A 14,308-nucleotide genomic window follows, 5' to 3' on the forward strand; every position below is an offset into this window, starting at 1 on the left:
ACAAATGGAAATACTCAAATCCAACCGGCTTTAGCCTACCACATGGAGGAAGGGAAATATGCAACCTCATCTCCCTCTTGCCATCCTGTCCCACTAAGGGTGAGGGGGTTGACACTGAGAAGCACTACGAACTGCAAATTAAAACCAATGAAACAGATCACTATACACCTATTAAAATGGGAAAATCCAAAACACTGACAATATCAAATGTGGAGCAACAGGAAATCTTATCGCTGGTGGGAATATAATGTGGCACAGCCACTATAAGACAGTTTGGCAGTTTCCTACAAAACTAAACAAACTCTTATAACATACGATCCAGCAATTGTGTTCCATGGTATTTACCTAAAGGAGGTGAAAACTTATGTCCACCCAAAAACCTACACATGGATGTTTAGGGCAGCTTTATTCATAAGTGCCCAAATTTGGAAGCAACCAAGATGTCCTTTAGTAGGTGAAAGGATAAACTGCGGTATATCAAGACAATAGATTACTATTCAGTGCCAAAAAGAAATGAGCTATCACACCATGGGTAGACATGGAGGAACCTTAATTGCATATTACTAAACGAAAGACCCCATGCTGTAGGATCCCAACCATATGACATTCTGGAAAAGGCAAACCTCTGGTGACAGTAAAAGGATCAGTAGTTGCCAGGGGTTAGGAGGAGGGAGGGATGAACAGGTAAAGCACAGAGGATTTTTAGGCCAGGGAAACTATTCTGAATGCTATAATGGTGGATCTATCTCATTATACCTTTATTCAAACTCGGAGTATACACAAAGAGTGAACCCTAATAAAAACTATGGACTTTGGATGATAATGATGTTTCAATGTAGGTTCATTTAAACAAAAAAGGTTCAAGTGGTCACATCAAAATCCCAGCTGGCTTATTTACAGAAATTGACAGCTGATCCTAAAATTCATGTGGAATTAAAAGGGACTATGAATAGCCAAAACAATGTTGAGTAAGAACAAAGTTGGAAAATTCACACTTCTGATTTCAAAACTTATTACAGAATTAGTGTAGTACTAGCATTAAGGATAGACATAAAAATCAATGGAACAGGGGTGCCTGGGTGGCTCAGTCATTAAGCATCTGCCTTCGGCTCAGGTCATGATCCCAGGGTCCTGGGATAGAGCCCCGCATCAGGCTCCCTGCTCAGCGGGGAGCCCCACTCCCCCTGCTTGTGTTCCCTCTCTCGTGGTCTGACAAATAAAATGAATAAAACCTCTTAAAAAAAAAATCAATGGACATAACTGAAGAGTCCAGAAATAAATCCTTGCACTTATGGATGATTGATTTGGGGCAGGAATGCCAAGACAATGGAGGAAAAATACTCTTTTCAACAAATGGTGCTGTAGCAATAGCATAGTCACTTGCAAAAGAATAAATTTGGGCCTTCCTTACATAAAAATTAACTCAAAATGGATCTGTACGTAAAATGTGAGAACCAGAAATAAAACACAAGAGTAAATCTTTGTGACTGTGGGTCAGGTAAAACTTTTAGACACAACATCAAAAACTCAAATGACAAAAGAAAAAAATTGACTTCATAAAATAACTTTTGTGCTTCAAATAATACCACTGAAACAGTGGAAAAAAACCCACAAAAGGGGAGAAAACTTTTGCAAGTCATATCTTACAAGGGACTAGAATATATAAAGAACTCTTGCAACTCAATAATGAAGACAACCCAATTAAAAATAGGTAAAGGATTTGAATAGATACCTCTCCAAAGAAGATATACAAATGGCCAAGCACATGAAAAGATGCTCAACATTATTAGTCTTTAGGGATATGCAATCGAAACCATAATGAGATACCACGTTATAGTCACTAAGATGGCTATAATAAGACAGTAAGTTTTGGCAACAATGTGCAGAAATTGCAACTCTTATGCACCGCTGGTGGAAGTGTAAAATGGTGTAAGTGCTTTGGAAATGGTTTGGTAGTTCCTCAAAAGGTTAAGCATGGAATTACATGACACAGCAATTCCACTGGTAGGTGTAGAACAAAGAGAAATGAAAACACATCCATATAAAAACTTGTACACAAATGTTCATAGCAGCATTCTAACAGCCAAAAAGCAGAAACCCAAAAGTTCATTAACTGAACAATAGCTAAACAAAATGTGGTAGAGTCATACAATGGAATATTTCACAAGAAAAAGGAATGAAGTCTTAATACATGCTACAACACAGATGAATCCTGAAAACATTATGCTAAGTTAAAGAGACCAATCACAAAAGACCACATAGTAGTATGCACATTGGTATGCATTCCTCATGGGGGAAATGCAAGTTAAAACCACAATGAAAGACTTCTACACACTTATCAAAATGTCTAAAATAAAATAGACTGGTAATACCAGGTGTTGTATGGATGTAGAGCAAATAGAATTCTCATACATAGCTGATAGGAATATAAGTTGATGGAACCACTTTGTAAAACTATTTATCAATTTATTTTGAAATACATCAACAAATAAGATGGACTGAAAAGGTATCAAAACAAATACAGCAAAATGTATGGAATCTAATTTGTAGGAATATGGGTGTTCATACAATTCTGTCAGTTTCTATTTTTGATAATTTCTGTAATAAAATGTTACAGGAAAAACTATGTACCCAAAATTAGTATGTATATTATGTACATAAAAAGGTCACAGCAGATTTATATGGCCAAAAGCTAACAGAACCCAAATATACATCAACAGTAGAATGGATTGGAAAAAAATACGTAAAAATGTATTTATACAATTGAATACTGTATAGCAATGAAAAACTACTGCTACATAAATATAACATAAATGAATCTCACAATGTTGAACAAACTATTCAAGTTCAAAACAAGGCAAAACAAATATATGGTGACAAGGTCAGAATAGTGGTTATATTTGGGGAAGGGGTACTGACTGTTGGAGGATGTATGGGAGAGACTCTGGGGGTTGGAAATAGGCCATAACTGGTTATGGAGCGTCCTCGTTTCTATTCTTAAAGCCTTACTTACTCAGTTTATGATAAACTTTTTTCACCACAAATAAGAATTACACTGTTATACAAAATTACATGTAATTTTAACTAGTTGTATCAGTTATAAAAGTCTCATTCTTCTTAAAGCCATTCAGTTTCATAAGAATTCAGAAAATTTTCAATAAATTAAGAAACAAATATATCTGGAAGATTGCTTTCTTCATTCCCATACTTTTCATATCCCTTAGTTAATTTACTGTATGCTCTTTAAATTAAGTAACAAGATAATTACTCAACTGGCCTTTGGGAACACACTCCAGGTTGGCTATTTAATTAAAAGATAGGTATATGTGCATTCATATTCAACTGAACTCAAAAGTATTCTTGATCAGTTAAAATAAGGAACTCTTCGAAGACTTCAAAAACATACCATAAAGCCAAATTGAATATCAAAATCAAAAGGTCAGGCAGATTATCCAAGAGCCGAATATATTTAGTTCTCCCTAATCACTTTACTTTTTCAATTCCACGCAGCAATCTCTTTTGCCATTAAAAGCACACACTCTGGCTGTCTATTAGCCAGCTTTTCCTTATATCTTTGACTCACATTTCCACTCTTAAAGTCCTTGGTATCTCCACCACTTCATTTATATCACAACTGCAAAAATCCTGAATTCTGAGCATATTACTATCATATTTATTATAATCAGTATTAAAAGTTACTGGTTAAGGAATCAACTTCTATAAATTTGTTACAGCCTATTTTTTAATAACCTATTTGAATACAGGACAGAAGTACATCATCCCTAACTCTTTGCTTGAAGGAAGATTATACATAGAAAATAATTATATTCAGAAATGGCTCCAGGCAAGATGACAAATATAACCTGTAATTTTAATTGTACTTACAATTATCTTCCTTTCATTCCCCTCCTCATTTATAGAATTTAACTTGGCTAAGGCACAGTAAAGACAGAAGACAAAAGAGAGAAAGTGGCACAAGTTGAAGAAAAATGTCAGGGAGAACCTATACTAGTCATTCGGTGACAGTTTTTCTATTTAGAAGCCAAATAAGATTAAGATCTTTAAAAGAATTTCATTCTACCTAAAGTATTAAGATTTTAATCGAAATTTTATAAAATATGGAGATTTCTAGAAAGTACTAACTAAAAAATATTTTAAGGAAGTCAACTTCTCAGATCTTATGCACCAAGTAACTCATTACCCCTATCTTCTCAAGTTACCCTATAATTAGCTCTAGAATTAAACACTGACAGACTGTCCTACTCTTAAAGGTACATACATTCTTAATGGCAAAGAATCAGCCTTAATTAAAGGACATCCAGAATGGGTTCTGGGTATAAATAACCCCTGCAACAATGGTGACAAATAAGCAAATATCTTAAAAAAAAAAAAAAGGCAAGCCGAACTACAGAACACAAACCAAACTCAAATGAAAAAGCTCACATACTTTATAAATAAGTAACAGAACAAAAATGAATAGTCAGAAAATAATGTGGGAGAGAAAAATAGCAGAATCCTTTATGGTACACAGGCCAAAGCACAGGATTCTGGGACAATTTATATAGAAGCAAGAACCATAAAATCTCACACTCTTACAGAAAAATGCAATTAACTGATTCTCACATTTATTCAAGTATCTGAGTGCCTGCTATGTGAAAATAGTTCTAGCAAACTACTGAGCTGAATCATCAGAGTTGGAGTCTAGCAGAGGAGATATGACATTGTTATAAATAATTAAAATCAAGGAAGGGTAAAGTGTCCTAAGAACGGTAAACAAAGTGCTAAAGGAGTTCATATTAAGATGTTATTCAAATTGGGGAAAATCAGAAATAGATTCATGGCATATAAGCTGGATCTTGAAACTCTGAACTTATACCAGGAACAATTAAGGGAAGAGAATTCTGGGCAATGGGAACAGAAGAGCAACGGCAGAGGCCGAGAGCAGAAGGCATATATAGAATATAGCAAAGGCATATATAGAATATAGCAAACTGTTCAATTTGACCAGAGTATAAGTTGTATACAAGACTACAAAAAGCTGGGCGCCTGGGTGGCTCAGTCATTAAGGGTCTGCCTTCGGCTCAGGTCATGATCCCAGGGTCCTGGGATAGAGCCCCACATTGGGCTCCCTGCTCAGCGGGAAGCCTGCTTCTCCCTCTCCCACTCCCCCGGCTTGTGTTCCCTCCCTCGCTGTCTCTCTCTGTCAAATAAATAAAATCTTAAAAAAAAAAAAAAGATTACAGAAAGCTGGAAAAGTATATAAAGAGCCAGATCATGACTGACTGCTAATACAGAGATCTTCAGTAATAAGTCATGAAGAATCATTAAGCATTAAGAGGCAAGGGATCTGATCCAGAGAGATTTATCTAGCATTGAGGAATGAAATGAACGGGAAAGAGAGGCGACATCAATTAGGTTACCAGGAGAAGTAATGAGGACCTCAATCATGGTGTTAACAGTATAGGAGGGAGAAGGCACAGTTCTAAGTTAGGCACTAGGATCTACAATGTGTAGGATGCCATTACACTCAACTGAGATATTTTTTAAAATCTTAACACATCATTCTCATTTTTTAAAAAAGATCCATTTATTTATTTATGAGAAAGTATACACACACACACACACACAAGAGTGGGGGAGAATCTCAAGTAGACTCCCCACCAAGCCTGTAGTGGGGCTCGATCTCATGATCCTGAGATCATGACCTCTGCAGAAAACAAGAGTTGGATGCTCAAGTGACTGAGGCACCCCAGGGCCCCCACATCATTCTTATTTTTAAAGAAATTGTAATCTGGAAAAATCATTGTTAAAGCACTAAAAGCTAAATAATCATGCAATATATGATTTCCAGATAAATATTACAAACAAAAATTAAAATGGTCAGGGAAGGCTTTATTAAAGAGGTTGGACCTGATCTGCACCTTAATGAAAAGACAGAACTTTAAGAGGGGAGGGATAAAATTTCACACAAAGGAAACTTTTAAGTTAAATAATTTAATAAGATGAAGATATGCAAAATACAGATTTAAGTAATTTCCAATAAAAAAGTAGAGAAAATGTAATACATTAAAAAAATCTTCAATTTTTCATATTGCTATCAGAAAAACAAGGTATTATTACAGCTTTAAATAGTTAAAAATAAGTATTTTATTTTATTCTAGACTTAAAGGAGGATTATTTTTAATGAGTTCTATAGGAAAATGAGTTTTTTTTAAAGTATCTTGAAGCTTTATTCAGTCACAATTTGAAATACCCAAAATGTTTTGTTATTCATCAAAGAAGTTCCTCAAAACACATCTATCATCTGATAACTCTCTTCGTATTTTTCATGTAAGTGACAACCAGAATTTGAACTCAGATCCATCTGACTCCAAAACCAGAGCTACACTTGGACTCACTGCAGTATTAACAACTTATTTTCTCGATTTTAAAATCCCAAATGAATTAATCACAAAGTCAAAGTACAGGACAGGAGGAAGAGATCAGTAAATCTCAAACTATATAATTACTGCAAAACCGAGATACCAATCTTTGCATGTATATAAATATATACACAGCACACAGAAATACTGTAAAGTGGCTTTTGTTGTTGTTCAATGAATATTAAACTCTTTTCAACAAAGTGCTACTCTTGAATTAGCATACAACAAATGGGGGAGGGGGGGTCTTAGAGTGACAGTACCCCACTCAGGTAGTTCAACCTGTTCACATATTTCTTTCAGCACTGGGCTACCAGTTGGCCTTTCCTCTTATGGACTCATCCTCCAGCCTTTCATGGTTTGTCTTCCCTCTCACAACCCTTCTAAGATTGCCCTTGATGGGCAGATTTCCTTTGTATTCTTTTTAAACCTTCAGGAAGGACAGAGTAGAGGGTGTGCCCAATTTCTTTGTTTTTACCTTATAATTCAAGAAAAGCTCTAACCTCTTCCCTCCCATTTCTTTAAGGACAAGGATTCAAGTACTTTCTCATAAACATTTTGTTATAGACTATATACAGAGTTTAAAAAAGAAACCCTAAATTTTATAATTATTTTAAACCAATTCCTGTATTTAATATTACTGAAATTTGATTTTTAGGATTCCTTAAAAATGATCCATGATAAAGGAAAGAAGGCACTAGGAATAGGCATAGTTCTTACAAGACATTATAATTGCATTGGCCTCAAATATATTAATTCATTTAAAAGAAATCCATTCATTCAACCAATAACTGAGTGTCTAATGTGTGTCAGGTACTGTTCAACAATTAAAAAAAAAAAAACTCCTTTCCTCAAGCTTAGCCCTCATGGGAGAAGACAAATAATAAGCAATAAACATAAGTAAAGACAGTGTGTTAGAAAGTGATAAATGCTATGGGGGAAAAAATAGAACAGGGTAACGGAGAATTCCAGGGTGTTAGGGCAGGTTGTAATTTTAAATAGGGTGTTCAGAAAGGGTTTATAAAGGTGTCATTTGAGTGGACTTGGAGGTAAGGGAGTCAGACACGGTAATACCTGGGGAAGAGCACTCCAGGCATAAAAACAACCAGGACAAAGGTCCTGGAGTATCCTAGGAACAAGGCGGCCAGAGAGGCTAAAGGGATGCCAGAAAGGGGAAAAGTTAGTAAGAGACACGTCAGGAGAGGTATGTGTGGGGGTAAATAGATTATGCAGGGTTTATGGGGCACTAAGGAATTTGGCTTTTACTGTGAATGAAATGAAGATCCACAGAAGGTTGAGCCAAGTGACATGATTTGTTTTACCAGAATGACTGCTGGGTTAAGAACAGACTATAGAGGGGCGCCTGGGGGGCTCTGTCAGTTGGGTGTCTGCCTTCCGCTCAGGTCATGATCCCGGGGTCCTGGGATCGAGCCCCACATCGGGCTCCTTGCTCAGCGGGAAGCCTGCTTCTCCCCCTCCCGCTCCCCCCTGCTTGTGTTCCTTCTCTTGCTGTCTCTCTCTGTCAAATAATAAATAAATAAATCTTTAAAAAAAAAAAAAAAGAACAGACTATAGGGAAGGCAAGGGTGAATACAGTGAGACCAGTTAGGAGGATACTAACGAAACACAGGTACTTCCTATAAACTTTAGCCATGATGGCTCAGTGTTTACTTTTTAGGCATAATCTGTCAGATCCTGCTAACAGGAAATAACTGGAACTTAGAAGTTTATTATACAGAGCTCTTGGCATATATGTACGTCATGCAACACAAAAACAAAGGACATCTTTTAGCTACCTGCTACAGAAAAATTCTAAGTGTGTTCCTTTATAATCAGCTATTCCCTTTATGAAATTTTTAAAAATCCTATTGCAGCTGAGACTATTCTTTAAAGAAATAAGCTATTATTCCTGTAGCTCATTTAGTTACATACTATTTTTGAAGAAAAAATGCTACTTCTGTCCACTGAAAATATAAATCATTCCCTTGGACTGGTATTTCTCAGATCATTTAAATTAACCATTCCTAAAAAATCTTATTTCCTTTGGGAGGGGACAAAGCTTTTTCTTTTTATGCTCCCATTTTTAAAGTTTTCTTTCAATTGATACTAAATTTGCATATCAGTATCTGGGTCATTCACTTCAGGAAAGGGCAACCACAAAAACTCCCACTGTCACAAATAACATGTTTCAAAAAAATGTCCCTTCATGATACCAAAAAACTTCTCATTATCATCTAGTCCTCCTGGAAAAAGCAAATACAAGTCCCAAAAATTCTATAGAAGTTATCCTTAACACTGTATTATCTATCATAAGGGTAAGAGAAAAAGGGCAATTAAGATACTCAATTTGCCTGGAAAGGGATTAGGGAGCATGGAAGGAGATTTTGAAATAAAAATCATACCTCTAAAAACATTTGCTCATGAAACTGAAATAGGCATATTGTCCTACAGTATTTGAAGGAAATGAAGAGTGAAATATAAACAATTTACTTGCTTCAAAATTCAGAAAGATGAAAAGACTTCCCTGTGACAATTTTTGGAAGAAACAGGTGTGTAAACTTACAACACATGGTACTGAATTCAAATTCATTAATTCATTCAACATTTAAGTGCTTCTTAAGTGCCAGTAATTTCACCAAGCACTGAGGACACAGTCCTTGTTCTCAAGGGCTTATAGTCTTCACTTATCCCACAAGTTACCAAGTATTTACTATGAGCCAGATACTGGGGATATAACAGCATAACAGGTGACTGCAAGCAGCTTACACTAGGGGAAGAGGGAAATGCCTTAATGATGAAAACATACATAACACCCAAGTGTTACATGTGCTGCTTATGGAAGTGGGGGGGCGGGAGTGGTACACAAACAACTGAGTGATGGATTCACAGAGGGAGGGAGGAGAATATAGAGACTTGGGAGAGGTGACAGGAGAGCTGAGTCCTTAAAGAGGATTAGATGTTCACCTGGCCGACCTTGGAGGAAGGAATCCTAGCAGAGGGAGCAACTAGAGCAAAGGCAGAGAGATATGAACACAAATAACTCGTGTTGTTTGGTAGGCCTGGAATACAGAATGTAAAAGGTAAATCATGGAGGCTTCTATATGCCACAAGTAAGACTGGACTTTATTGGTATATATGAAAGGACCCTGAAGGTTTTATTCAGAAAACCAACATATGTGATCAGGTTTTTCTGGTGTGATGAGACACTGGTTTACAAAGAAATGAGAAAAGAATAACACAAGATAATGATGTCACCACATGAAACAACAAAGGAGACTGCCCAGTTAGAAAACTAAACACCCTTCAGGAAAAAAATTAAGCCACTTAACTATCCAAGCCCCTCTGGAAAAAAAGTTTTTAACCAGTATCATTGAAAACTTAAAAACAGAGGAAAGGTTTTTATATACATTATGGGTTATAACATCTACATATCTGTTTTGAGTTCAAGAGGTCTTAGTTTTTTATTAATTGTGTAAACATATATGGGACTGATGACTGCTGTACAAAAAGCAATGAAACTGTTTAGGAGCAAGTCTTTGATACAAAGGGAGAACCACGACTAACAGAAGGTATTTAAGTCAGGTTTAAACGTTTCCAAAGTTCAAGATACTCAAGTTTTATTGAATCAGCGCGTTTAAAAGGTGTGTCATAGGGGTGGAGCAAAAGGAGGAGGGATTAAAATTAATACATACTTATATATAAACAAGTTAACTCTTGATGTCGCCGGCCTAAAATCACCACTTGAAGATCTTTTCTCATGTAGGAGAAATGAACACCTACCAGATCCAATTAACATAAACACACAGGGTACAGGGAGAGGAGGGAGGAGAGGATGATCATACATGACAATATAAATGGGGTGGGGGCCAACCACCTATCCTGAACCCATAATCCAGCTGGCGGCGCGATGAGGAAATCCATTCCCCAAACCGCACAGCTCAGACTACACGATTCAGACATAAAGGCAGAAAAATGTCATTCCCAAATTCCACAAGCGAACCACCAGTCACTGGCCAAGGAGATAGAATCACATACTCAAGGGGATATGATCCCAGAACTCAAGGACAGAATACCATCCACACACCGTTCTTGAGGGGAGGTGAAGGATCCCCCCTATTCTAGGAGTGGGGAGCAGTCACCCTCAGTCCCTGCCCTAAGCGGGTGGACGCCCCCGCGGCCAGGCCCTGCCGAGGCCAGGGACAGTGACAGCCCCGAAGCCCCCTCAACCTCGGCCAGGAGCTGCCACTACTCCTCGCACCCCCTCCTCCCCAACACACACCCTCCCCTACCTGATATGGCGGCGGCGGCTCCTGATCCGGCTCCGTCCCCTCGCCAAAACTAGCCCGGTCGGACTGAGACTCGTGAAGCAGGGAGATGTCATCCGAAGTGGGGGATTTGAGGCAGTTCCCCATCTTCCGGGGCTAGGATGTGTGATCTGGGGGAGGAAGAAAGCAGTGACGGGGTCGTTCGCACGCTCGCGGTCAGCCTCGGTCAGCGAGGTGGGGTCGGACAGCAGGCCGGGGCTCAGGCGGCGGCGGCTCCCCCGCCCCCCGGCGCCGCCGAAGGGCCGCTCATGCCAGCCCCCGGACTTGGGGGCTCAAGGCTGGGCCGCGGGCTCCGCTGGGGTCGCGGCGGTTGCCTCTTGCGAGGCGGCAATGGGGGGGGGGGGGCGGGGAGACGAAGCACTTCCCCACCCCGCCCCCCCGCGGGGCGGCGGCGGCCACGGAGCTGCTGGGCCTAATCCAGGTCAGAAGGGGGGGGGCGCGGCCGTCGCGGCTGCCTCAGCTGCTGCCTCAGCTGCTGCTGCCCCTGCTGACGCCGGAGCCGCGGCCGCGGGCCTCATCCTACTCCGCCTCAAAGCGGCGGCGGCGGCCAGAACGAGGCCAGCTGCGGTCCTGCGTCACGCCGCCGTGCGTGCTCTGGTCCCGCCCCCGGCGCCGGGAGCCGTGGGCGGCTCCGGCTGCGCGGCCGCGCCCCCTTCTCCGCCTCCCGCAGCTGTTCCTGGGGCTGCGTCAGTTTGTGCTTCTCTCCCTGACAGTTGGCACGGTACCTGACTCAGAAACCTCTCTCTAGTCTCCCGTGCCTCCCCACTTCCACTTCACCATCCCAGCTGTCTCTGTTCTTACCTGCGCACTGTGACAGTCTTCTCACCGCCTTCTGCCAAGTGATCTATTTATAAACCCTTATCTGAATGTGTCACTCCCGTTGGTTAAACTGTTAAATGGCTTCTTCCCCTTTATCCTTTCAAAATAAAGTCCAAGCTCACTAATGAACCAATCCACTATTTGTACAGTTGAATAATCTTTTTTAAAATGTAAGTCTGATCCCCCATTTAAAACCTTCAATGGCTTCCTAAAACTGTTATGACTGCTATGACTAAGTATTCTTAAGTGGTTTACAAATCTACTTCCCCAATCTTCATTAGCGACATTGTCTCCTCAAATATTCTAAACTCCAGGCTGTCTAAATAAAGTACTTTTGGTTATCTTAGAAGACTGTTCCCACTGGCTGAGGCCTTTACACATATTGTTTTTCTTTCTTTTTTTAAGATTTTATTTATTTATTTGACAGAGAGAGACACAGGGAGAGAGGGAACACAAGCAGGGGGAGTGGGAGAGGGAGAAGCAGGCTTCCCGCTAAGCAGGGAGCCAGATGCGGGGCTCGATCCCAGGACCCTGAGATCATGACCTGAGCCCAAGGCAGACGATGAAGGAACTGAGCAAACCAGGCCACCCACGCATATTGTTTTTCTGACCCTAGATCACTTCTCCTTCACTCCAGACCTTCTACCTTTCATCAGGCTAGCCATTATTCCTACTTGGCCTTCCTACACTCATCTTCGTTTCCCCTAACCCTCCAGTCCAGGTTAGTCACCTTCTCTGTGCTCTTGGTCCTTGAGCTTTTCTCTGTCACAACCTAATCAGGCTGAATCATCTGTCCCTCCTCTGTGCATGGCCTGACACATTGCCTAAGGTAGAGTAGTATCTCTTGGTTGGATGAACAAAGAGCCCAAGAAGCAATGTGTGGGAAGGAGGAAAGAAGAAAGATGAGAATGCTCTCAGAAGACAAGAAGTGGGTCTTGACTCCCTTTCTTTTATTCACCATTTACTGATTATTTTTCTCCCCTCACAAGACCCTATGCTAGGCCCTAGGGAAACTGGTTTACCAGATCTGGCTTGTCTCTGTTGGAGCCCAGAGTCCAGCTGGGAAGACAAGTAAACAGATGAGTTCCTCTTCTCCCCCCCTCCAAAGCTTTTTAGAGGGTCCTAAGGAGAGTGATTAGACCATTTGGGTGAGGATCAGAAAAGATTCTTGGAGGTAGGACTCTGTTAAACTGGTATGGGCATGAGTACTCTAACTCTGGAGTCCCTATTCTACAAAATTACTTCTTAAATGGACTCATATCCCATATTAAATATAAGCTTTTTGCTGCATTCTCTCTTCCTCAAGACTTAGCTTCCTTCCCATTAATATTGCCCACTAAATATGGGATCCTTTATGCCATGTTTGTATCAGAATCTTCCATTCATCCTCAAGAATCATTACTTAATTCTCTAGCTTGAAAAGTAAAATGGATTCCCTGGGAGAAAAATTTCAGGCATTTGGCTCTCCCCCGACCTCCCGTTGCCATTTTCCTTGTCTCCTCTGAACTCTTACAACGGCTTCTTAATAAAGCCCTTGCTTCTATACCATGAACCCATTCTCCACACTACTGCCATGAAAAATGTAATCAGAGAGCTTTCATAGACTTGTGGTTCAGAAATTTAGCATGTCATTAAGGCTTTGCACCATTTGGTCCCATCTTTATGTCCCATATGACTCCAACTCCAACCAGGCATCCTACACTCCAGCCATCTTCACACTACTTGCTATGCGCTCAATTTTCACTATGCTTTTCCACCTTTGACCTTTTGCCATGCTGTTTCCTTCAGTTAAATTCCAGCCATCTCTTAAGACCCTCCTTAAAAACCACTTTCTTCATGTAGCTGTCCTTGATTTCACTTTGTTGGAACATATGTTAACAATAGAAAATAAATGGGATCTCTTATTGTATTATATAATATGTGTAATATATGAATATTTTACAACAATTTTAAATATGTAGTCATAACTGACTTTTATTAGCCTGAGCCATACATGTAAGAGCCCAGAAAGGTGTATATTGGTATTCCCGTTTTGCAAGAGTAGAAACATGGATTCACACGGATTCAGGGCTAAAGCCAGGATTTGAATCATGTACCAGTTGCCATTGTTAGCTATGAAAAAGGACTACAACTATTTTCATCCTGGTATTTCTCAGTATGTAAAAACAAGGGAATGGGGAAGACATCTTAAATGCCTTTGGCATCCACATGTGGGGAAAGGAGCTATTCAGTGATCTTTCTTCCTAATTCAGCTTTAGAAAGGAGCTCTTGGAGAGTGCCCTGTAGACCAGAGTGTGACCTAATCACAAAACATAATTTAAAATCGAAAATAGTAATAATCAGGACTACTGCAGTGACAAAGACTCTCCTTGACCTAACTCTAGTCAGGCTCCTCTAAAGTCCTCAAGGCCCTAAACTTGAGTTCTGTCCTGGGGTTACTTATTCCAGTTTTAGCAAAAATCTGAGTCAGTTTAACCCCACCCTTGTATCTGACAACCTCAGCCAGCCTTCAGCAAAAATCCTATCAAGGAGGTTTAACCAGAATTCCTCTTAGCCCTGATGTTTCCTCTTAGTAATTTTTTGTCCACTGATCCCACCCTGTTCCTTGCCCATAAATCCACACTTGTCCTTTTGTATTCAGAATAGAGTCCGTAGATTTACTTGGTAGACAAGTTTTAGGTTCATATCAATATTGAGCAGAAGGTACAAAGATTTACTATATACAGCCTGCCCCTACACATGCAT

General features: G+C 39.9%; 1 protein-coding gene across 1 annotated transcript in view; it reads right to left on the minus strand.

Moving 5' to 3' along the window:
- Positions 1-11,073, minus strand: part of RNF11 (ring finger protein 11) — a 39,428-nt gene extending 28,355 nt beyond the window's left edge. Inside the window, exon 1 of the mRNA XM_028106844.2 lies at positions 10,709-11,073. Coding sequence (XP_027962645.1) covers positions 10,709-10,831 — 123 coding nt within the window. The 5' untranslated portion in view covers positions 10,832-11,073. The remainder of the gene's footprint in view (positions 1-10,708) is intronic.
- Positions 11,074-14,308: the final 3,235 nt, after the last annotated feature.

The sequence above is a fragment of the Eumetopias jubatus genome, unplaced genomic scaffold, assembly GCF_037043125.1.
Source record: "Eumetopias jubatus isolate StellerSeaLion01/CBP00866 unplaced genomic scaffold, mEumJub1_p1.0 scaffold_4, whole genome shotgun sequence".
In the NCBI taxonomy this organism is placed as follows: Eukaryota; Metazoa; Chordata; class Mammalia; order Carnivora; family Otariidae; genus Eumetopias; species Eumetopias jubatus.